Raw genomic sequence first — 25,453 nt, forward strand, 5'->3', positions numbered from 1 at the left:
TATAAATTTTTTTAATTTAATCTTTTAATGGTTAAGAAAAAAATTATCTAAGAATAAAAACGTCGAATTACGAGGGCTATAAAAAATTAGATATCATTTGATAATAAGTTTGAAAGATAGTCTATTTCAATAAAAAGAATAAAAAAAGGGCTATTTTGGTCGAAAACTCTACCGTTTCTCCTTCGAAAGATAGTCTATTATTAGTCGATACTTCATATTATCCTCTGACTCTTGCACATCAGCCCCTGTAAACTTCATATTATCTTTTGACTCCCTCCTCACTTTCCCCCCAGCCTCTTCTCCCGTGTACTATATAACGTGATCGTCTCCGCTTCTCGTCGTAGTGTCTCGTCACTAGTCTCTTTCCCTCTCATTCTCTCTCTAAAATCCCTTCTAACCCTATCGCAAGATTCCTCCTCTCTCTCTCTTATCTGTCTTCTCTTCTTCTTCTTCGCCGGCGGATGGCGGAGCCGGCAATGTGGCAGCCGCAGGAGGAGGGCTTCCACGCAATTTGCGGGCTGTTGGAGCTCCAAATCTCCCCCAACTCCGACCAAGCCGGGATTTGGAAGCAACTCCAATATTACAGCATGTTCCCCGACTTCAACAACTACCTTGCCTTCATCCTTGCGCGCGCCGAGGTCTTCTCTCCTCCTATTTAGCCTTTCTTTCGCCTTTTCAAGATTTCTTCTTGATCGGTTCTTTCTCGTCCTGATGCCAATTTAGTGCTTTCTTGATATGCCTCTGTTAAAATTACAGGGAAAATCTGTGGATATACGGCAGGCCGCCGGTTTGATTTTGAAGAACAATCTGTTGACGTCTTATAATTCTTTGTTTCCTTCTTACCGCAAGTACATAAAGTCTGAGTTGTTGTCTTGCTTGGGAGCAACTGATAAGACCATCAGGTCTACCGTTGGGACGGTTATCAGCGTCATTTTGCACTTAGGGCGAGTTTTCGGGTGGCCGGAGCTGCTGCAAGCACTTGTTCTATGTTTGGACAGCAATGATTTGAATCATATGGAAGGTGCCATGGATGCGATATACAAGGTAGGCTTTTTTCCTTTCTGGAAATTTGATAATGTACATGCCATTTACACGAATCATGTGTTTCCTAATTCTTTAAATTTCTTTTAACATTTTCATGACAGATCTCCGAAGATGTTCCACAGGAGCTTGACATGGATGTTCCAGGAAATCCTGAACGCCCAATCAACATTTTTATACCAAGATTATTACAGGTGTCTGTCTTCGTGGAATTAACAATTTGTGTTATCTATCCTTCTATATTCGTTAATTGAAATTAAGTCATTTCCTGGTTTACGATGTCTGTTTCAGCTTTTCCAGTCTCCGCATGCAACACTCAGAAAACTCTCTCTTGCCTGTATTAATCAGTATATCGTGAGGATGCCCTCAGTAAGTAAATCAGTCATATTGCACACACAAAGCCATATAAATCCTTAGAAACACAGTAACATACACTTGCACTCCCACAAGAATATATATGTATATATATACATGTCTCACACTCAGTTTTTTTCTTTTTCTTTCTGACACATAATTTAAATTTTTTATGCAGGCCTTATATATCTCCATGGATCAGTACCTTCGGGGATTATTTCTTCTTGCTCAAGACCCTGCTTCAGATGTGCGGAAATTGGTCTGCTGTTTTTTTTAGAATCTCTAATTTTAGGATAATGCATTTCTGATATGTCTTGAACTTTAGGACTATACGTGTCCGCCATTTACGTATTGCTTTCGCCTTTTTCTTTTTCTTGAGTTTCTATTTCTATCATGGATCTACTAGTGTTGGTGTTCAACAAGGTCATGGATTTTATGATCACCATTGGCAAGTTTATTGCACAGAACACCTTGAATATAGGTGCTCCTGTTCATCTGAAGTCTTACCTAGACTGTTTATAATGCACAATGCCGTTGCAGTTTGCAATAGGCAAAATCTATTTTTGTTAGGCAAATTTAGTGCATTTATCATGATCTGCTGTTGCTTTTATCAGGTTTGTGCTGCATGGGTTCAACTCACTGAAGTCCGACCAACTGTTTTGGAGGTAGGTAAAAGCTGAACTTGTTTCTTCTCTTCTTTCCTGATGTCGTTATTCAGTTTAGTTAGAATGCTTTGGTATCTCATGCTGCAAGCTTGTCACTTTTAGTATGCAACGATAAATATATCCTATCTTGTCCTTCTTTAGAATTCGTACGGTATAATTTGATGTCCCTCGTCCTTTATCTGCTGACAGCACATCATATACTTTTCATGCGATAAAAGCTTCCTATCTTATTGACAATATCTCCGAAGTTGCATGAGCTAGCAATATTTTTGTTATTATGGCATCATCCTTTGGCTTTATTGACTACCTTCTAATTTCTTTCATTATAAGTGATATTTGATGTGAAAATTGTAGCCACATTTGAAAGATATTATTGAGTTCATCTTGCAAGCAAACATGGATGCTGACGATGAGGTTGCTCTCGAGGCTTGCGAGTTTTGGTAAACACTTTTTCCCATGTTTATTTTCTACGGTTATAAGTAAGTGAATTTGATGTTGTTTAGGTGTAATTAGTTATCAAGTTCTTGATTCTCAATGTCTGCCATAAGAAATGCATGAACTTGCAAGTCCCTTTGTCCAAACAGAGATAAAGTCCTTGAAGAAATTTGTTGCATTTAAATGTTGCATCATAGATTAATTACTAAATGCCAGCAAAGATAGTGATGTTGGACGAATTAATCTGATACCAAATTGATAGACTCAAAAAAAAAGGAGAGAGAGAAAGGAACACAAAGTAAAAGCTATTAGATCAAAAATCTGATTGAATGAAAGTTCTGTTCAGTTGCTACAGTACTTGATGGTATGCTTGCTGCAGTACCTGATAGTACAAATTGCTACAGTACTGACACCTAAAAACAATCTTTTGATTCAGGAGTGAAGGATCAAAGAAAACGTAACCAAGGAAGAAAAGAAGAACTTCAAGAAAGAGAAATCAATTGATTAGATCAAAATGATAACCGGACTCGCTTTGGCTTGTTGGAATCATACAGAGAGTTTGGCGTCACACCAATCTTTGGTTCATGCATGTGAAGAACATCATTTGTCTTTGAAACAAAACCATAGTCTACAAAGACCTCCATCCTATTTATTAATAAGAGATGGTAAAAACTCTAAATAAACTTAAATTCCTAGTTGGATTAGATTAAAATAGACGTTACCCATATAGGTACTAATAAATTAATGTTACTAACTTATTGTGTCAACCCAAAATCAACAACATGATCGGCCATGTATCTTAATACACTTGAAATACATGAAGCCTTAACTAATATTTTTCTAAGTCTCAAAATGATAAAAACTTAATTATGAACAGCTAAAATAAAAAAGGACTAATGCCATCACTAATTTGTCTCCAAACAAACTAAAATAATAGATGATTTAGAATAAAATATCTAAGACAATCGATAGATAAAATAGTAAAAATCTTAAGTGGAGGAGGGGCCTCGATGTATTTCACTTAGTAGCCACGTTGACCAGTACCTAAAATATTAGAAGAGAGATTCCATGAGCCAACAACTATAGCTCAGTGAGTAGGATCCACTCAGAAGCCTAATAAATTCGAAATCTATAACTTTAAATAAAATCTAAATTCAGCGATATAAATTAACAATTCCTCTAAGCATGTTCATAACAATAGTAATAATAACAGCATAGGTAATAATAACGTAAATCATAACTCATAACATGTTTTGTGTCAATATGCTAAATTTCTCTTAATATTAATAATAATGCCATATGTCTCAACTTAGGATTGTGCCCGATGATCCATATCAACTAGAAGTTACCTTGAGATGCACTCGAGTCTTTTCCTTATAGTTAATCCAGTTAGAGTTATCAGAATGTATCACCATATGATAAACACAACCTGTCTTTTCCTCTAATTATAGAAAAATATTAGAGTTACCACAGGGAGATTTTTGGTTTAAATTGGGACTGTCCTCTAACTGTGCCAGAGTCACCTAAATAAATCATATACTGATAATAAATAGGTATGTCTCCTGTACAATTCTCTAACTATGCTAAAGTTTTCTAAATGGATCATGTGCTGATCATGAATAGGTCTTTTCCCTAGACTACAAAGTAGATTTAAGACACCACAAGGAAATACATGAAGAATATCTAGCATGTATTTGTTCTCAGTCCTACGACATATTAATTATATTTTTTCTACTAATATTCATGATCATTTAAATAGCTATTTGCACGAAATATTACAGTGCATTGAGTCATATATTTTGCACACAGAATATAATAATTAATATGCACACAAAAGTATAATAATATATTTACATAGCAAATTATATGTGATCTGGTTAAAGCATGAAGTGTAAGATGAATAAATCAAGTAAATATATGAGTGAACCCACTCACCAGTGTCTAGGTGAAATGATTGCAATCTCTAGTCCACGTTTAAGAAAAATTACCACCTTTAATAATAAATAAATAATATATTTTAATTTAACCAATATCATAATTCTAAATTTAAAACTAATTAAATAAGCTAAATGTCACGACCCATAATAGGAATCATGACCGGCCATGCATCTCAATATGTTGGAGATGCACGAAGCCTTATTAATACTCTCTACGTATACGATGACAAAATAAATAAATAAGAATGTGCTTTATTATATTTTATAACTAATTGCAATGAAGATAAAAATAAAATATAAAAATAAAATGTTAATGTTTTAGAGTCTCTAAATTAAATAAATAAAACTTCTAATCTAAAGCACAAAATCTAAAAGAGCAGAAAGGTAAATAGGTGAATCTTAAGTGGAGGTGGAGTCCGGGTACATCTCGCTCAGTCGCTCCGCTGACTATTACCTGAAATAAATAATAATACAAAAACAATAGAACCCGTGAGCCAACAATTCTAGCTCAGTGAGTGGAATCCACTCGAAAATCAAATAAATTTTATTTCATATTAATGCTGAATAAATTAAACTAAAAGTAATAATATCCATCACAATATGCAATAGGCATGCTCTCTAAATAATAGCGATGATAACAATAGAGAGATGTCACAACTTGTAACCTTGCACGTTTTCAATATATTAACATTTTTTGATATTTATACTGTCATATGTCTCAATCGGTCTAAACCCTGTAGATCCGCATCAACTAGAAGTCACCTCGAGATGACGCTCGGGACTTTTCTTCATAGCTGATCCGGTTAGGGTCATCAGAGGGTATCACCCTGTGATTAACGCACTCTGTCTTTTCCACTAACCGTTGAGAGAAGTTAGAGTCACCTAGGAAATTTTTTCATTCATCCTAGGACTGTTCTCTAACACCGCCAGAGTCACCTAAGAAAGTCACCGCAGTGATCTAATTTATGACTTTCCCCTGGACTCCCAGATAGACTTGAGTCACCACGAAAAATCGCAAACGATTTATACCGGGACTGTTCTCTAAGTCGTATCAATACTAGTCTCATTTTTCTTTTCACAAATTTTAATATTTGCACGAAGTATGGTGATGCACTGAATATAATAATTAAATGCACACAGGAAAATAAAACAATTAAATTTTCGCACGTACGGATGAAATAAATAGATTTGCACATAGAAATTGCAACAATTTAATTTTTACATATAAGGGTGAAATAAATAATTTGCACACAGAAAATTTACATGGTCTGACAAAAATACGAAATACAATAAAATAAATATGTGAGTGAACCCACTCACCTGAGTCTAGGCAAGCAACCGAAATCTTAAATCTCTAGCTCACGTACTAAAAATCACCACCTTAAATAATAAATAACAATAACATTTTTAATTAAAACAATTATTAAAAATCTTTCTACAATTTAACCCAAGAATAATTAATTTGGGCTAAAATAAGCCCAAATCAGTTGGGCTAGGCTGCAGTTAGCCCGCAGCCCACCCAACTATTACTTAATTGGATTGGGCCAAGGCCCAATCCAATTAGCTAATGGAACCGGGTCGGGTTCCTTGGATTCGGATCCAACCCGACCCGAATCCAAATACTAAAAGGGAGAAGATCAGACCCCGAGTCTGTCTTCTCCAAGTCGAAGAGAGAGAGAGAAAAAGAGAGGAAAAGAGAGAGAGAGAGAGAGAGAGAGAGAGAGAGAGAGAGAGAGAGAGAGAGAGAGAGTCCATCGGCGACCGCCGCCGTCGACGGTCGCTAGCCAACTCTAGCTCTCCCCCCTCCCCCATACGGTGCCGCCATCATCGCGAGGTGGGGGAAAACCCGCAAACGATGGTCGATCCCATGATCGACGGCGACCGGAGCCACGAGGGCTCCAACGGTGAATGCCCACGGCAAGATACTTCAAGACGGAGCGGCTGCGACCCGAAACCGCCGGCCGGCCAGATTTGCCGGTGGAGCCGAAATCCCAAATTTGGTATTTTCAATCTACCTTATTAAACTTTAATTAAATTTTATGGGTGGGATGAGGCTTATCGACGAGTCGCGTGGTGGTCTCTGATGGGGCTCCGGCGGCGCTCCGGCGGATCGATCCCACAGCGACGACTCTAACGGTGAGGAAGAAGCGGAAGAAGGGAGGAAGAATCGAGAGAAGAGGGTTGAGATGGTTTTTCAGAGAGAGAAAAAGAAGAGATTATGGTTCTAATTTATAGATTAGGAAAGGATCAAATCTAATCCGATTCGGATTAGACGAAATCCACCCGTATCTGCGGTTCGTCGCTGACCGGATAGGGAGAGGGGAGGGGCTGCACGTGCAGAGCACGTGCACCCTCCTCTCTCTCAAACCATATATATATATATTTTTTCTGGTTCTAACACTAAAATAAGCCCAAATGATTGAACTGGCTGCGGCCTGACTTGCAACCTACACAATTTTATTTATCGGGCTGGGCTAAGGCCCAACCCACTAATAATCATGAACTGAGCTGCGAGTCAACCCACAACTCACAACTTATTAAATTGGGTCAGGTTGGGCCACTTGGATTTGAAGTCCAAACTCGGAACCATAAAAAAATAAAAGGGTTGACTCGAGTTGAGCTCGAGCCCAACCCTGCCTCCTTTCTCGAGGAGATTGATAAGAGGAAAGGAGAGGGAAAAGAGGAGAAAAGGCGATGTAGGACAACTTCTCAGTCGAGATTTGAGAAGTAGGGAAAATAATCAAACTCGGGGAATCTACCAATCGGGGTGTTGGAATCCACCGACGTTAGAATTCATCGACAAACACTCAATATGTAAAAACTCTCAAAATATTAATTAATTAATAAAAGATGATTACAAGCCTTTATATAGGCAAAACAAAGTAAAAGATAAAAAAAAAGAAAATAGCTCTAGAAGGTGGCTAGTTACAACCCTCATTAAGCCAAAAGGCCATGGGTGTAGCCCTTTTGTGTCTACGAGAATAAACGTGACAAAAAGTGGTGTCACTATCAACTCTCTCGGGGTGGAAGAAAGTAAGAAACTCGACTTAGTTGAGTGGCTCTGATAGTACTTCAAAATGTCAGGGTCAAGCTACTGTAACTCCGCGCGAGTGATCCACGTACAATCATATTCTGGTCGCTCGTGCCATCGAATGAGAAAACGGTGAACCCCTCATTTTGCAGTAGATGTTATTTGATAATCTAAAATAGCGTCTATTTTTTCTTGTGATGTGGATGAGAATTATAGGTAAACGGGTCGGGTTTTGGGTAAGGCTACCGATCCATTATGGTTAAAGAAAGGCTAGTTTGGGCTGGTGGGCTTAGTTGGTTAGTATGCTTTGGATTTATGAATGATGAGTGGTTTAGGTTAGTGAATTAATGGGTTTAGGTTTTGGGTTTGGTTGGGATTAAGTTATGAAGGTACGATAAGATAGGCATTAATCCTAAAATTATGGAAACTAATCTTCAAAATTATGAAAACTAATTGAGATAAATAAGGAAAAAATTGATCTTCTAGATCTGAATTTTCAAATTTCGAAATTTCAAAATTCAAAATTAAAGATAAAAAGGAAACAAACAAACTAAATTTCAGAATTCGATTTTTTTTTGATCTACAATGGGAAAAGAAGATCTAGTGAATAAAGCTTATTTTTGATGATCTCCTAACTTATGTGGAGATTTAGTGATGATAATGGTTTCTTGTTTTCCTCGCATAACTCGGATCCGAATCTTGATGTTGTTGGGTGACGAATCTTGTAGTGCTTCGGTGTTCGTGGGGCGATTAATCTGACGAAGAAAAGATGTGGCGCGGTGTAGAATCTAGGCAGTGGAGTGTCCATAAGCCGGGAAATAATTTGCTCTGATACCAAAGCTGATGTATGACAACTCTCGATTACAAATTGAGAAGTAGGAAAAATAATCAAACTCGGGGTCTACCGATTGGGGTGTCAAAATTCACCAACAAACACTCAATATGTGAAAACTCTCAAAATATTAATTAATCAATAAAAGATAATTACAAGTCTTTATATAAGCAAAACAAAGTAAAAGATAAAAAAAGATAAAAAATAGCCCTATAAGGTGGCTAGTCACAACCCTTGTTAAGCCAAAGGGCAATGGGTGCAACATTTTTGTGCCTACGAGAATAAACGTGACGAAAAGTGGTGTCCCCACTAGAAGGAGCGGGGAGATCGCCGACAATGACGCTGCCAGAGGCCAAGCCGAAGGGATCCACACCACTCTTGCCACCTATACCCCCAAAATGAAGAGCCTTGAATACTAGAAGAAAAGCACCTATACCTAACAAAATTAAGTGAATACCCAAAATTGTAGCCATTTTATTTCTATCTTTCCATACATAACCGAAGAATGGAAAAGATTCTTCAAAAGTCTCAGGTCCAAGAAGGGCAGGATAAATACCGCCAAAGCCTAAAGACTACGGAGGAAATTAAGTGAAGTAATCCAGATACAAAGTATGGAAAGGCGTCTATAACTTCTCCCCCCGAACCTACCTCACAACCTAGAGTAGCTAAATGCGGAAGTTCACGGCGAGTGGTCGGCACTGACAGGCGTAGCTTCATGGCCGACGATCACGGAGGTCGCTCTACAATTTTCCGAGCCATGAAGACTCAAGGGCGACGCCGACATAAAGTCACCGGCCGACAAACCTTGTCGACAGGTCGCAAATGCCCCAAACCAAGGTACTACATTGGGAGGAGGGAGGGGGGGGGGTGATTTTATTCAGGAGTCGCTCTAACGACCCAACCCCAGCAATGATGACTTTGGCGGTGAAGGAAAAAGTTGAAGGGGAAGAAGGAAGAGAAGGAGAAGATCTCGATGCCTCTCAAGGAGATGTTTACTAGGATTTATAGCTAGGGCATCACGAAAAATCCTGTAATCACCCCTACAACGAGTCGGAGTAAGAAAGAAGAGAAGAGAAGAGAAGGAAAGGAAGAAGAGACTGGTGAGGCACGCTCCTCACATGCGACAGTTTTTCTTTTCTTCAAATATTACATATTGGCCCAAAGCTTTAAATTGAGTCTAAAACAAACATAAATACAAAAGTTACAAAAATACACAAAAGTAAGTCAAATAAATAACAGAAATAGAAAATTAACTGAACCCAAACTAGACTTGACTTTTGATATTCTTCCATTTAACCTTTGACTTACTGTCATTATATAAGTAGTTAAGTACTGCATAGATGATGGATATGCTACACTGCAAATTTTGTGTATCTATTTCCCTATTCTCGATTGTAACTTCATCTGAATCTAGAGCTGTTTTATTCTAATATATCTTCTCTTTCTTTCGTTAAATTAAGAACTTGCCACCAAGCACCTTGGTGTTGCATGTTTGACTCCTGGAATCTTGTAATCAACCTCTCTAGACTTGTAGTTAAGGTTGTGTGCATCGTGCTCTTCCCTGACTTCTCATTTGTGGGGAGCCTTATGCTATGAGACACTTTTTTTTCACCCCCTTTTATCTTCCTATTAAATTAAGAGCACTTCTAACTCTCTGTAGGTTTATCGTCAGCATAACATCTAACTGAAGTTATTGCATACCGAGGGGCTAGATTTGGTTCTTGTCATTGCCTTTGATTAATAAATAGTTAAATATATCAAGATTCTTAGTTGTACCCTTAGCTGTGAGAGGATGTTTGGCACATCCATTATAAATCTATTGATTCTAATATCCAGATGTGCCCATGTAATGAAAAGAGCGTCTGATGATATACTCAGTTTTTCAAGTCTTAAATCAGCAGTCTTGATTGTGGGTTAATATTGCAGGTGTGCATATTTTTCTGGTAATTTGCCACCAGATGGTTTGCGGGAGTTTCTGCCCCGCTTGCTTCCAGTATATATATTATTCCCTTAGCATCACAATCAAATCACTATAGTTTTCTAGTTTGCTGGAAGCCTGTAATGAATTTTCCTATTTCAACATTATGTAGATTTTAATATCAAATATGATGTACGCTGATGATGATGAGTTACTTTGTGATGCTGAGGTGTCTTTCTTATAACTTTTCTTTTCTTTCTTTGAAGAAAGTATACGATGCAGCTTTAGTTCAGCTTACTCATGCTATTATTTGTTTACAGGAAGATGAATCTTTTCCAGATAGGGATCAGGTTCTATTTTCTCATGAAACATATGCTGATACCTTTTCATACTTTATATTGCTTTTAGCATTATGATTCTTTAGGTGATTGTATACACCTTATTAAACAGGATGTGAAACCTCGCTTTCATACATCAGGTTTACGTCGATCTGATGCTGTAGAAGAAAATGTAAATTCTCCAACCTGCCATTTTGTCTTTCCTTTTATGCTTTCTCCTTTTACATATCATCCTTTTAAGATGGACATTTAAGTATATAACTATCTCTGTACTTGTGTTTCTGGACTTTTTTCCATTTACAGGATGACGGGATTATCAATGCCTGGAACTTACGTAAATGTAGTATGGCTGCGCTGAAAATACTTTCGTATATATTTGGTGATGAGATTCTTCCAGGCTTGATACCTTTGATTCAGGTGATTCATTCCTCTCTCCTCTTTGATTCAGGTTATTCATTCCTCTCTCCTCTTAATTTCAAGATATATTTGACTGAAATCTAGAAGTTAATTAGGGTTGTTTTGCTTCTCCATATGCACATCCTTTGGTTGGAATAACTCTTTACGAGTTCAATTGTTACTGGTATAACCTTTGCTGATAAAATTATTCGTCTTGTTTGAGTAAGGTATTGAGCATACTTTAGAAAATATCACTTCTTTTCTCACCATTTCTGGTCATGAATTAAGAATTGAAACATATAATTAATGTTAGTTCTGATAGTAATTTATACTGGCTAAAAAATGAGGTTCGTAGTATGGATCAACCCTATGTCGTTCAAATGACTCAACGTCCTCCCACCATAAACCTCATTTCTGCCCCTTTATTTATCTTTATTTAGTTATTTAGTTATTTATCTATTTATTCACTTTGGTTAACTGTTCTTAGTTGACAAATATTAAACTGTGGCCATCTAGAGAGAAAAAGATGAACTGTTCACATTTATCTTGGTGATCATGAGTCAAGCGTTTCTTGAACCATGTGAAGTTAGCTAGAGATGGCTAGAGCACAACTCAAAGCTGAGAAAGTTCCAAAGAAAAATAGTCAAACTACTAAAAGCAATTGCCAACCCTGTATGATTGATGCCAAGTTCCTGGTGGAATAGTTAAATATAAGAAGTTGGCTATAGAAAGTCCAGTTGGCTGATAGAATTTATCTACTTAATGCAGTTTAGATTCATGACCTGGGGCTAAATTTCTGAAGTTCCTCTAAAAATGAATATGATAAGGAGAAAGATAACTTCAATTGAAGGATTCATCATCCTTTCTGAAGCACAAGTAAGTTAAAGAGCCATGTGGAACCCAATCCCAAAGTTCAATTATCTGCAGGACTTAACCAGCTCCGATATTCAATGTCAAATGTGCATCTATATTCCAGTGAAGTGCGGGTGTGCATAAAAAATGGAGTAAGCAGACTGTGGAGCAAAGTTGCCAACATAGGGCAAGTTTTTGACCCAACATCTACTTGTTAGAGAAATTTCTTTGAGGTTTAAGATTTACATTTGGTGGGACATTGCTCTAATGGTTGTTTAGGTTCAGATTTTCTAGGATTCTTTTAGTTGTTTCATTTTGTTTCAGTTAACTGATAAATTTCAGCCATGCCGAGAGCTTGTTCAGAATCTGCAGAATCTACACATATAATAATCACCACAGCAGCTTCATCATCAATACTTTCTCAGACAACGTAAAATTTTCTAGAGTAGAGAACTCTAGGTCGAGAAGGTTCACAAAAGGAATTGACATACTGTAGTGGCAGCTGTCAACCCTCTAGTGTCGAGTGCATACACAAAAGAGAAAAAGTGTTTAGTCATGAATAGGTTCAGTTGGCTGCGAAATTTATCTATCCCACTTTTTGTAGCTGCTCACGCGTTCCGGAATTCATCTTCCTTTATCGATTGCAAATATTGCATCGCCATGAACCTAAAAGAGAGGCAACAATGATTTAGGAATTCATGTTCCTTTTTGAAGGAATATAAGTAAGCAAAGAGTTGTCAAGCACAAGTACGAACTTGACTTATTGCACAAATCCAAATTATCCTGATGTCATTTCATTGCTCAAAAGGTTGACTAAATTCAGGTCTTACAGGGTCTTTTGGTCATCTTATTCTTTCAGGTGAGTTATGTATAAACATGTCCAACCATAATAACTCAAATTAATGTTAAAAACGACGATAAGTAGTAGATCAGGGCTTAGGAGGGAAATTTATTGTTTCTGTATTATATATAAGTAGTAGAAAGAAGCCATCTGCTTGAATTGATTGGATTCATCTGTATAAATCTCTCTTTGGGCGGTGTTTTTCTCCATCAAGATAAATCTCATTTACTATCTCGTAATGTTATTTTTCTGGTAGATGGTGCATAGGGCAAACCAAGCAAATCTTAAACCTAAAAGATATTTTCTCTGGTAGAGGGTGCATAGTGCACTAATCTGTTGCTCTCATTTGTATATCCCAAACTTTGCAATATGAATCACTATTTATGATTTATGTACTTTGCCTGGATATTACATTTAATGCAGCTTCATGTTCTATTATATGTTTTTACAGGGAAAACTATTAAGTAGAAGCGATGATGCCTGGAAGCAGAGGGAGGCTTCCATTTTAGCTCTTGGTTTAATATCAAAGGGATGTAGGAGGGGACTTTCTCCTCACCTTGCAAAGGTCAATTTTTGGAATTATTTATTATTCATATAACTATATAAGTTATTTTTTCTGGTAGTAGTACTTCCTCATATTGGCTTTACAAAACTTTTATTGAGCAATAGATAGTCTAGTTTGCTTTCAAGATTCATCCTCAATTGTGAATGTAAAGATAGCCTGTTAACCCTGAATTTCTGCGATCATAATGAAAAACTTTCTTTGAGAGTGAGCTGGAATCAGTTTTGTTTTGTTTTCAAGTACCATAAATAGATGGCTTGAACTTTTTGGCATCAACATCAATTGGTTCATAAGAGGAACTTCATCAAGTTTAATGAAGCTATATTTTTTTTTGTTCTTCAATTCCACCATTGTTAGTGTAAGTATCGCAATTGGCATTTTCTCTACAAAATATGTATCTTCGTCTAGTGCTAAAGTGTAAAAATGTTATGATCTAATCACGTGGGTTAAGTTAGTTGAGTCGGTTGAATCGAGTCGAGTCAACTTGAGTTAGTTAGTTAGTTAGTTAGTTTTATCTTCTTGTTTTGAATTTCAAATAAATCAGATAGTTCACATGTGAATCTGATCTGCTAGAAATTTTCTCATATAAATAGGAGTGGATATGTGTCAATAATTATTACTGAATGAATCTGAGTTTAGCTAAATCATTATTTTTGTCTTTATCTTTTATCATAGCCGTTAGATTGCTTTCATCTTTCTAAGAATATATCATAGCCGTAGAAGCATTTCGATCTTCTAAACTCTAGCTATCTTCCTCCACTACCCTTGGCCGTCCGCCGCAATGTCGGTTATTTACCCTTCTGCCCTATTTTGACTATGCTATATTATTTTATTAATATCTTTTCATCTCGACATCGGATTCTCGTGAAATCAGAACTATTTGAACCTTAATTCACGAGGCTACCACCATATAAAATATCATATTTTCCTTATGTCCAGATCGGTTCATATCTAGTGCGTTTTTAAAAGTCATAACACAAATTAGTGATTGTGTAGATGGAGTTTTTCTGTTGAAAAACATGCATATCAGACAAATTCTGTCATAGCTGTTTGAACGCACTAGAGGGCATTCAAACACATATTTCCAAGAATTGCATTTCATGTCCTTTGAACTTCTGTAAAATGGAGTTAACAAAGATCAACATTTGTCAGCCATTTGTAGTTCATTCAAATTTTGAATGGACGTGAAATTTGCAGTCAACATTGATATCAGGTTTGACCGAGCATGGGAGGATTTCCGCAGATTGAAACTTTGAATGGTTGATAGGCCTGTTTGAACAAAGGCTTTTGTGAAAGTTTAGAACCAATTTTTGTAAAGATTTGACAATGATTTTGGGGTAATTCCGATTGAAAATAGGTTTCCTCACCTACAAAAGATGGATGAAGACTGCTTTGGGATAGATCTCTTTAGCATCAAAGAAACCCTAGGAACATAAGAGGGATGAGAGATCACTTAGTTCGAGATCATCTTTGCCATTGAAGCTGCAACATGAAGATCACAGAGGTTCTATATTTATTCAACTACATCAGTGCCTCGAGGGAGTAATAAGTGTTGGCGATTTGATTCTGTGGGTCTAGCGGAGTTAAGAAATAGTTCATTACGAGATCTAGCAGGCAAGAATAACTTCAACTATTTGCTATGGGTTGTTGAGCGGTAGAATGCATTGCAAGTGTTTTTATATTTACATTTGTAGTGCATTAAATTTGATCGTTGGAAATAATCTGTAATTTTTACCTTTGGTTGATAGACATTCCTTTTATATGTGAAAAATCTTGTGCGTGTTTGCATGTTCGATTTGGTTCATTATTGTCTTCCACTAAACTTTTTTAGATTGGCTTAGAAAATTATATCCTATATTGTCCGTAGAATTTCAATTGGTATAAGGGTGTCACGATCCGAAATAGGAATCATGACCGGCCATACATCTCAATATGCTTGAGATACACGAAGCCTTATTAATACTTTCTACGTGTACGATGGCAAAATAAATAAATAAAATGAAAATTTGCTTTATTAAATTTAAAACTAATTGCAATAAACATAAAACAATGTTAATGTTTTAGAGTCTCTAAACTAAATAAATAAAACTTCTAATCTAAAGCATAAAATCTAAAATAGTGGAAAAGTAAATAGGTGAATCCTAAGTGGAGGTAGAGTCTGGGTACATCTCACTCAGTCGCCCCGCTGACTATTACCTGAGATAGATAAATAAATACAAAAAAAAAGAATCCATGAGCGAACAACTATAGCTCAGTGAGTAGAATCCACTCGAAAACTAAATAAATTTTAAATCATATTAATGCTGAATAAAATTAAACTAAAAGCAACAATATCCATAACAATATGCAATATGCATGCTCTTTAAATAATAACAATGATAACAATAGAGAGTGTCACAACTTGTAATCTTGTACAGTTTCAACATATTAACATATTTTCAATATTTATACTGTCATAAGTCTCAATGGGTCTAAAACCTGTGGATTCACATCAACTAGAAGTCACCTCGAGATGACGCTCGAGATTTTTCTTCATAGCTGATCCGGTTAGGGTCATTAGATGGTATCACTATGTGATCAACACACTGTCTTTTCCACTAACCGTTGAGAGAAGTTAGAGTCACCTAGAAAATTTTTTCATTCATCCTAGGACTGTTCCCTAACCCCGCCAGAGTCACCTAAGAAAGTCACCGCAGTGATCTAATTTATGACTTTCCCCTGGACTTCCAGATAGACTTGAGTCACCACGGAAAATCGCAAACGATTTATACTGGAACTGTTCTCTAAGTCGTACAAATACTAGTCTCATTTTTCTTTTTACTAAATTTAATATTTGCACAAAGTATGGTGATGCATTGAGTATAATGATTAAATGCACACAGAGAATATAACAATTAAATTTTTGCACGTACGGATGAAATAAATAGATTTGCACACAGAAATTGTAATAATTATATTTTTGCACGTAAGGGTGAAATAAATAATTTGCACACAGAAAATTTACATGGTCTAACAAATATACGAAATATAATAAAATAAATGTGAGTGAACCCACTCACCTGAGTCTAGACAAGACAACCGAAATCTCAAATCTTTAGCTCACGTACTAAAAATCACCACCAGGGAGGAGTGTGGTGGTCCTAATTTCCTCTGGCGATGCTCCGACGGGCTGAACCCACGTCGCGATTCCGACGGTGAGAAAAAAAAGAAAACGAAGGAGGAAGGGAAGAAAAGAGGAGGGGGAGGGCGCTAAGGGGATTCAGAGGAGAGAAAAATTTAGGGTTTAATTTATAGATTAAAAGAAGATCAAATCTAATCTGATTCGGATTAGATGAGATCTTCTTTGTGCCTCTCGCGTGCCGGTGAGGGAGAGGGGAGGGGCTGCACGTGCAGGGCACGTGCACCCTATCTACTATCGGACCCCTTTTGTTGGATGAATCAAATTATTCATTCTATACAGCCATGATCAATGATGGCCATGCTTGATCAATGTAGTCGATGAATGCATGTGGCTTTTGATAGTCCATGGTTCGAAATTTCCCACTATCATTATTAGTGACAACTAAACTATAGAGAAACCATTTGATCAATGAGAAAGAGTTGATTTTGAGAGATCTAGTTGGAATAGTAAGGTAATCAATATCAGTTCTAGTGGAGTTTCTCTTGACAAGTTCCTTCAGATTTACACATGTTAGATAGTCAAGAATGCAAGGGATATCTTTGAGGCTACATGTGAGGGGAGAACCACAGTCAAGGATGCATCGAACATCCTTGAGACCAAGGATGGCCGTGCCGGCGGCGTACCGGCATGTGGCACGAGGGGTGCCGCACGGCACCCCTCCTAATAGCTTCGCCATCGACCTCGTCGTCGAGCTCGCTGTTGCCGTCATCGCTGGCCTTCGCTGTCGTCGCTCGCCGTCGCGTCGGGTGCCCTAGCTGAGGGAGGGGAAGAAAGAGATCGAGAGAGGGATTATCGGTTAAAAACTTAAGTCGCGAGCTCGGGCGAGCGACGACGGCGACGGCCAAGGTGGTACATTTTTCTCTCCTTTTCTTACGGCACGGCACAACACGGCTATCGTTGCTTGAGATGACATGTGCTTGATTTGGTTTATAATTGTCTTCCGCTGAACTTTTCTAGATTGACTTAGAAAACCATATCCTGAACCGTTTATAGAATTTTCAACCTCATGTAAACTTTTTCTATCTCTCAAAAGTTTTTTTTGGAATGGTCACTTCTTGGTTTTATAGCCACGAACATAACCTCTAAGAGATTGTTTTACTTGTCAACTGGTCCTATGGTCTTATGGCAAGAGGCAAGCCTCTCTCTTGCTTGATTTTCCTGTGGCCGGGGATTTTGGCACCATTAATTTTGGGTTGATGTGACGTTAACAGCAATTAATAAGATTTCCTCAATCACAGGAGCCTTCTTAAGTTGCCCGCAACCGGACTTCAGAATATAATAGTGTAACAAGTTTTAATTTGTTATCCGGTGAATTTTATTGTCTATCTCTTTGGTGTGTCATTAATTTTCATTCATCAAGTTGGTGTGCTCATATCTCACAAGTTGCTCAGTTGCTTCTATATTTGCAGGTAGTTGCATGTCTCATGCCGCTTCTTGATGATAAATTCCCTCTCATAAGGAGTATCACTTGTTGGGCGCTTTCTCGCTATAGCAAGTATATTGTTCAGGTAAACGTGAACTACTATTCCGGAGATTATCCATTTCTCCTTTCTTTCACTGAATATGTTAATATGCAGTATACGCGACAGATTTTATCTCTATTATTGATTTTTGTTATTCAAGCATGATTTTAGCTTCCTGCTCAATTAATTATTGAACATTCTTTGGTTATAAAGGAGAGAGCTCGATTGAAAAGGGAACCAATCTCTTTGGACCCGTTTGGTTTGTTTAGGGAGGGTTCCCGAACTCGTTTAGGATCCTTAACCTGGTTTAGTAACTAAACATCCTTTTATTTTATTTTTATTATTCAAGTTCACTTTTTAAAAAATTAAGACTAAGAAATAAGGCCAACTAATCAAGTTTGGAGCTTAGCCTCAAACCAAACAAGCCTTTTAAAACAAATCAACTAAAACATCTTTCACCTCTTTTAGAGGGATTTTTCAATGCAATTTGCTTTAGCGGTGAGATTTTTTATCATCTTTGTCTCAAGATTAACAATGAAACTTAAGCTTTGCATATTCCTGAGACTAAGAATTGCTCAGCTGATAACGTCAAGCACAACCTGATAGTGTAAAATTCCTGCTTTTGGAGATTATAAAACCTTTATGCTTGGCCTTATCAAATTTATTTGACTGAAGGAGAATGAATTCATTTAGGAATATTTCTCTTTCAGTTAATTTGTCTTATTGTGTGATTAGTTGCCAAGATAAATTGGTAGCAGAGAAGTCAAAACTCTAGTTTATCATGTGTTCCTTATACTTGCAAGTTTCAATACTAACTATTGCATGTTGGACTGACTCTTATGGTTGTCATACCTATAGCCGTGATGCATGTTCACTATAAGTTAATCTTGCTTTTTCAACTGCTGATGCTTGGCATGATTAAACTTGTGAGCTGCTTCTATTAAGAAACTGACTGCATCAGGATAGGTATTTGTCTCGCCTAGTGGCTTCCAAAGTACTAGCAGAATTTCAATGTATCCCTGTAAAACTCACCTCTAATGTCTATACACCTGTTTCTTGAAGTTCATGCATCAAAGCTTACAAGGCCTCCAGTTGAAGTGTCCAATTAGAAATTCTTGAAGATTAAGTGGTGATTTTAGTTTAGTAGCTTTACAGAAAGTTCATTGACAGTGGACATTCACGAGTTCTTCTATTTTCTACATGAACGAATATCTTCTTCACTTATCTTTTGCTATCCATCAGCTTCCATTTCGCAATCTCATATCATAGATATCACACGCGGGAAGATTATGTACATACAAATCCAGGAATATAAGTTATTTTCTTTCTTTTGACTCCTAGATCAGAATTTGAAAATAGTGGGTGTTCCTTAATATGTCTTCTGAAATAGATCTACTAGAGTAGTTCTTTATACTATACCGATATACCGTTGCATTTGTTTATTTGAATGAGCTAAAAAGACCCCTCAATTGCATTTGTAACCATCATGCATACTTTTCTGATAAAGTATGATATTTAATTGTTTACTCTATAATATATAGTTTAATTAGAGGTAAGAAGGTTCAATAGAAAGATTGAGCAACTTTTACTATTGATTGAGAAGGTATTGCTAGTAGAGGTGTAAAGGAGCAGAGCTTGGAGTTGCTCAAGGTTGGTTGGAAATTAATTTCGAGCCAAAAACATATGTTTAGGCTCGGCTCACTTGATCTTGAGCTGAGCTCGAGCCAAATCAATTCGAGCTTGAGCTCGAAATGAGCCCAGAAAATAGGAGGAAGAGAGGAAAGAGGAAGGAGAGGAGAGAGATTAGCGCTGGCCTATGTGAGAGCAAGAGTCATAGGCGTTGTCATAATCCAGAGCAAGGGAGAAAAGAGGTGAGAGAACGAGGAGAGAGAGAGAGAGTTATCGGCAGAAGAGAGAGTTGGATGAGAGGAGGGTGGCGGTGCTTGTTGGCATTGGGAAGAAGGCTGACGTTGATAATACTATTATGGGGTTGTGTTTTGGATTTTGGTGTGAAGGAGGAGTCGAAACAAAATGGGGAAAGAGAGGATGGGATAAGTTTGTATAAGGAGAAAGAAGAAGGATAAAGAAAATAAGAAAAAAAATGTGAGTCAGATGATAATTGATTAAATGAGATGGAATGAGAGAGAAGATGGGATAGGTCATAGGAAAATGAAGAAAATACTAATATAAAATAAGTAATAAAATTTGAGTGGGTGGCAAATGATATAAGACAGAGAAGAAGGATGGAATATAAATAAATAGACAAGGACAAAGTATTATAATAAAGTTGACAGAAATGGAAGCTATTAAATTAAAATCCAATGACTATAATTTTTATATAATATAAATTAGTACATAACCATTTTGAACTTTTCTGGCAGGGCCTTGAGTGAGCCAGCTTTGCTAATGCTTGACTCGAATTTTATTTCGAGTCAGCTATTTTGTTTAGGATCAGCTCATTTATATTCAAGCCAAGCCTAAGCTGAGTCGATCTTTAGCCAAGCTCGAGTTGCTCGTTTATTTTGACAGCCCTAAGTGCTAGCATGCTAGAAATTTGTCTTCAATTTCTACCTAATATGAATTCAAGCAAGAAAGGTGTGTCCTCTTTTACAAAACCAATTGGTGATAGGAAGATGTAACTAAATTCCTTATGCAGTTAAGTGCATTCTAAGCTTAAGCTGACAAGTAATAGACAAACAATGTATATCATGCTTTTAATATGTCTTTTGTGGCCCTATATACTGCACGTGGATAAATGAAAGGTCAAGGCGTGCAACTCTCCACACCGCATAAGAATAAATAGTAGAAAATAGAGATTAAATTGAACTAAATAAGGTTCAAACTCTAGATTTATAGAAAAACAGGCTTTAATGCCATGCTAGAAAACAAGTAACTTTGCATTCCAAGCTTAAGCTAAGAAGTAACATACCGACATTGTATATCATACCTCTAATAAACACAATGTAACTTGGCCGGTTCCCTTTACTTGCAATGTTTCTAGGTGAATAAGGAAAATAATATCCTTTTTATTGTGTTAAACATGGAGCTGTATGCAAATAAAATGTTGTAAGATTTAGTCACACTTACATTTCATTTAATTAATGAACTAAAATGCAACACATACTAAATAATGGATAATCATGGTAGCAAAGAAGTATACTATTTAATTGAATAAATAAGAACTACCACGATTCAGATATGAGGACCCTGAGCTTGTTATTGAAGATGAAAGTACCTTTGTTTTGCATATTTCATTTGTTAGTACCTCTTTTATAATGAGGGATTTCTTTTGGTTGGATGGTCATTGAAGAAAATGGTTCCCTCAGTGTGAGAATAGTAGAGTACATAACTTATGACCTTCAATGTGGCGAAGAAGCTTTCCTCATTGATGTGTTGTCATATAATACAGCTATATTTCTTCCTTTTCCATTTGTCACTATAGTGGCTGCACTGTGATTTATCTTGGGGGTATAGCAGTATCAAGTTGTCTGTTAATCCCTCTCTGACAACAGAAGAATCCTCTTTACCTATGTTGGAAGGTCTTTTGTAAGTATTGTCCCAACTATCCTTCATTTTCTTGGTAGCTCTTTTTTTTGTGTATTGTATTTTGATCAATCAGCGATTCAGCATATCAGCACGAAATTGATTTTTATTTCAATGATAATCCAGGGAATTCATCAGCAAAATGGGCGTGAACAATTTGATAAAGTTCTCATGGGACTGCTCAGAAGATTATTGGATCCCAATAAGCGTGTGCAAGAAGCTGCTTGCTCAGCATTTGCAACTCTTGAAGAGGTTCTTTGAGTAACTTGAGTGGTTATATTTCTTGCTGATTTTGTATCAACTTGTGGCAGCGTTGATTTATTCTGACAGAAGGGAGCTGAGGAACTAGTGCCACACTTGGAAATAATTCTGCAACACTTGTTATGTGCTTTTGCAAGATACCAGGTTTGTTCTTAAAGTTGAGTGTTTTTGGATCTTATCATTATTGCAGCTAGACTTATGCAGAACAGTACTACAGATGCTGTACCATTAAAGTGATTAATGCATCTTATTAGTGTTGTAGATTAATTGTTATTTTTCTTGGGCATCTAATTTAAGTCTCGTTGTCTTTTGTAGAGATGCAATTTCCAGATTGTCTGTAATGCTATTGGTGCTCTTGCAGATGCTGTTGGAGCAGAGTTAAATCAGGTATTGGCATTCTTCATATAGCAGTGCTTGTGCTCTCCTAATTTCCTCTTAATATTCTTTCTATGAATTATTTGGTGACATTTTGAGATAAATTATAATTATGGTTCAATTTTGACATAACATGTACAGAATGCTAATTATATATGTTAGTTCTTTGCAGCCAAAGTATATTGGCATATTGATGCCACCATTGATCTCAAAGTGGCAACAACTATTGAACTTGGACAAAGATTTATTTCCATTATTTGAGTGCTTTGCTTCCATAGCACAGGTATCCTTTATCGAACATTTTAGCTTTAGTTTGTTCTGCATCTTTTGACCTTCTAAAGAACATTTATGTAGTTCGAAATTATGTGAATTGTAGAACGAAAGTATCAACAAAGAACAAAGTAACAAACTCGCGGAATCTACCAACATGGTGTTGGAATCCACCAACAAGAAAAAGTAGGCAACCTCAAAATATCCAAATATTCATTAATTTTCAACATAAACATCTCAAGCTTTTATGTCATGATTTGAAATTAGAATTATGACCGCCATGTACCTCAATACGCTTGAGTTATACGAAGCCTTACTAATACTTTCTAAGTACACAATGACAAGAATGAAAGAAAATAAGAATATGATTTATATAATTTAACCCAATAATAATGAAAATGATAAATGTTATCACTAATATGTCTCTCGCAAATTAAATTAACAAATAGTCTAAAACATAAAGACCATAAGAACGAAAAGATAAAGGGGTAGATTCTAAGTAGATGTGAGGTCTCGGTGCATCTTGTTCAATCGTTATGCTGAGAATTACCTGAAATATTAGAAGAAGAAAAATTTATGAGCCAACAACTATAGCTTTGTGAGTGGAATCCACTCAAAAGTCAATTAAATTCTTAAAATAAAATCTAAATCTAACTATATAGAATGACAATTCTATTAAGCATGTTTTTAAAGTAACAATAATGACAACAATAATAATAACAGAAAGTCATATCTCATAATATGCTCAATTTAAATATATTAGAATTTTTTCCAATAACAATAATAATGTCATTTGTCTCAATTGAGTTTATATCTTATGGATCCACATCAACTAGAAGTCATAACGCTCGGGTTTGTTCCTCATAGCTGATCCGGTTAGAATTATCACGAAGTATCACTATGTGATGAACACACTCTGTCTCTTCTACTAACGTTGAGAGAGATTAGAGTCACCTCGGGAAGTCTTTCGATCTAAGGTTAGACTGTTTCCTAACCCCGCCAGAGTTATCTAAAAAAGTCACCGCAGTAATCTAAAATATAACTTTTCCTAGACTTTCAGTTTGACTTGAGTCACTACGAAAAGTCGCAAGCAATCTATACTAGGACTGTTCTCTAAGTCATACCAAATACTAGTTAAATTTTTCTCCACTAAAATGTGCAATTTATACGAAGTATAGCGATGCACTCAATTATATATTTTTCGCCTAGAATTATAAATAATTAAATTGCACACATAAAATACAATAAATAAATTTGTACACAGAGAAATACATTGTTTGATAAAAGGCATAAAATACAATTATGAATAAATATGTGAGTGAGTGAGAATACATTGTTTGATAAAAGGTATAAAATACAATTGTGAATAAATATGTGTGTGAACTCACTCACCTGAGTTTAGATAAGACAATTGAAATCTCTAATCTCTAATATCTAGTCTACGTGCTAAAAATCACCACCTTTAATAATAAATAACAAAAAAAATTTAAATTAAATAATATCATGATTTCTCAAATTTAAAGCTAAATAAATAGTTAAAATAGGTTGATTTAAACCCATTGGATTGGGCTGGGCGTGGCTGGCCCGCAAACTCACACCAATATATTAATCTAGCTAGGCCAAGGCCTAACCGAAACACAATGGATTGGGCTGCGGGCTAACCCGCACACCACCGTCCATTAAAGTAGTTTGGGTCGGGTCTTTGGATCCAAAAACCAAACTTGAACACGAAGACACTAAAAGAATAAAAGTGTTGGCTTGGGTTTGAATCGAGCCTAACCAAATCTTCTCCCCATGGTAATCGATGCGAGGTAGAGAAGGAGAGAGTCCATCGGCGACCACTACCGTCGATGGTCCACCGGCCACATTCCAAGCTCCCCGACACTCTCACAATCACCCAGACCACATGAGGTGGAGGAGAAGCCATCGTTGATGACTAGCCGCTTGACTCTCTAGCCGTCGGCCATGGAATCGTCTTTTACAGCAAACCAAGTTACGAGGGCTCCAGCAAAGCATGCCTACGTCATGAGGCTAACGGCATGAAGCTCCAGCACACTAGCAGTAGTGACCCCAACTTGATTCACTGGCGACACTGCTTTACCCAAAAATAGGTATTTCTATTCTAACTTATTAAACTTTAAATTAATTATGAGAGATATGAGAAGACTGACTGTTGAGTCGTTGGGTAGTCTTCGATCACTCCGGCAGTGCTTTGATGCTCCGATCTGACGGTAAGTGCTCCGAGGGAAAGAAAAGAGAGAGAGAAAGAGAACGGCGTATGAGAAAATAATAGGGTTAGGGTTTTGATTTATAGGATAGGTTTTTGAATATTTATTTGGGATCGAATTCGGAGTGGTTGAAATCTCGCGACCACTTCTCTGTCGCGTAACTACGAAGGAGAAGGAAGGGGAGGGGGTGCATGTGTGACTCTTTTTTTTGTTCTTATATTTTATATAGGCGAAAAGAACAAAAGAGAAATAGACGAAATACCCTAACATATAAAAACTAAAATATGCTTGATATCAAAGTCTCTCTGATGACCAGTTGCCTAGCAAGAGTTGCTAGAGTGTAACTAAGGTGGGCTATTCTTCTGCGCTTGTGCAAGTACATGTGTCTAAAAGTGGTATTCACTCCAATTTGAAGTTTCAACATCCTATATTCATATAAATGTTCTAAGATAAAGTCTTTATTTTCTCTTGTCACCTGCTTTGGAGTTTAGTGAAGGCTTGTTTTTGGTATTAATTAAAGTAGCTTTAAGTTTGCAGTAGGTGCAGTATCAGTTTGCAATCTTGGATCAAACTTTGCTCCAGTAGGTGCAGTATCAGTTACATGCATGTATTTATTTGGGTCCAACTAATTGTAAGCGTGGTTTCTCAAGGATGTATTTGAGTGGGCATTGAACTCACTTCCTGAAACAATTGACTCTATTACTATGTTCTTCATAATTGCATCAGAAAACCTACAAAGGTAAAGATAATTGGATCTCAGTTTTGGCACACTAAAATTTATATGACACATGGATGACCAGCGTGATGCGTGCCGTTCAGCACGGCCATGTGCTGGTCGTTGTGCCATGTGGATTCCTTTTTTTCAAAATTTTCTATTTTCATCGATCATTATCAAATCAACTGATTAATTGATTATTAAGAAGGCTTAGA

General features: G+C 36.7%; 1 protein-coding gene across 3 annotated transcripts in view; it reads left to right on the forward strand.

Moving 5' to 3' along the window:
* Nucleotides 1–72: 72 nt before the first annotated feature.
* LOC140791880 (transportin-1-like) overlaps nt 73–25,453 on the forward strand; it is a 39,290-nt gene continuing 13,909 nt past the window's right edge. Inside the window, exons 1-18 of one of the 3 annotated variants that reach the window (XM_073142591.1) lie at nt 73–638; nt 757–1,044; nt 1,146–1,235; nt 1,333–1,410; nt 1,574–1,654; nt 2,010–2,060; nt 2,415–2,500; nt 10,222–10,288; nt 10,386–10,442; nt 10,534–10,563; nt 10,664–10,723; nt 10,855–10,968; nt 13,092–13,205; nt 17,793–17,891; nt 21,516–21,641; nt 21,720–21,794; nt 21,966–22,037; nt 22,198–22,308. In XM_073142591.1, coding sequence (XP_072998692.1) covers nt 462–638; nt 757–1,044; nt 1,146–1,235; nt 1,333–1,410; nt 1,574–1,654; nt 2,010–2,060; nt 2,415–2,500; nt 10,222–10,288; nt 10,386–10,442; nt 10,534–10,563; nt 10,664–10,723; nt 10,855–10,968; nt 13,092–13,205; nt 17,793–17,891; nt 21,516–21,641; nt 21,720–21,794; nt 21,966–22,037; nt 22,198–22,308 — 1,776 coding nt within the window. In that variant the 5' untranslated portion in view covers nt 73–461. The remainder of the gene's footprint in view (nt 639–756; nt 1,045–1,145; nt 1,236–1,332; nt 1,411–1,573; nt 1,655–2,009; nt 2,061–2,414; nt 2,501–10,221; nt 10,289–10,385; nt 10,443–10,533; nt 10,564–10,663; nt 10,724–10,854; nt 10,969–13,091; nt 13,206–17,792; nt 17,892–21,515; nt 21,642–21,719; nt 21,795–21,965; nt 22,038–22,197; nt 22,309–25,453) is intronic. The other 2 variants (XM_073142588.1, XM_073142589.1) reach the window with 2 other exon arrangements.

This window comes from Typha latifolia, chromosome 7 (assembly GCF_019914945.1).
Source record: "Typha latifolia isolate L0001 chromosome 7, TyphaL0001v2, whole genome shotgun sequence".
NCBI classification, from domain to species: domain Eukaryota; kingdom Viridiplantae; phylum Streptophyta; class Magnoliopsida; order Poales; family Typhaceae; genus Typha; species Typha latifolia.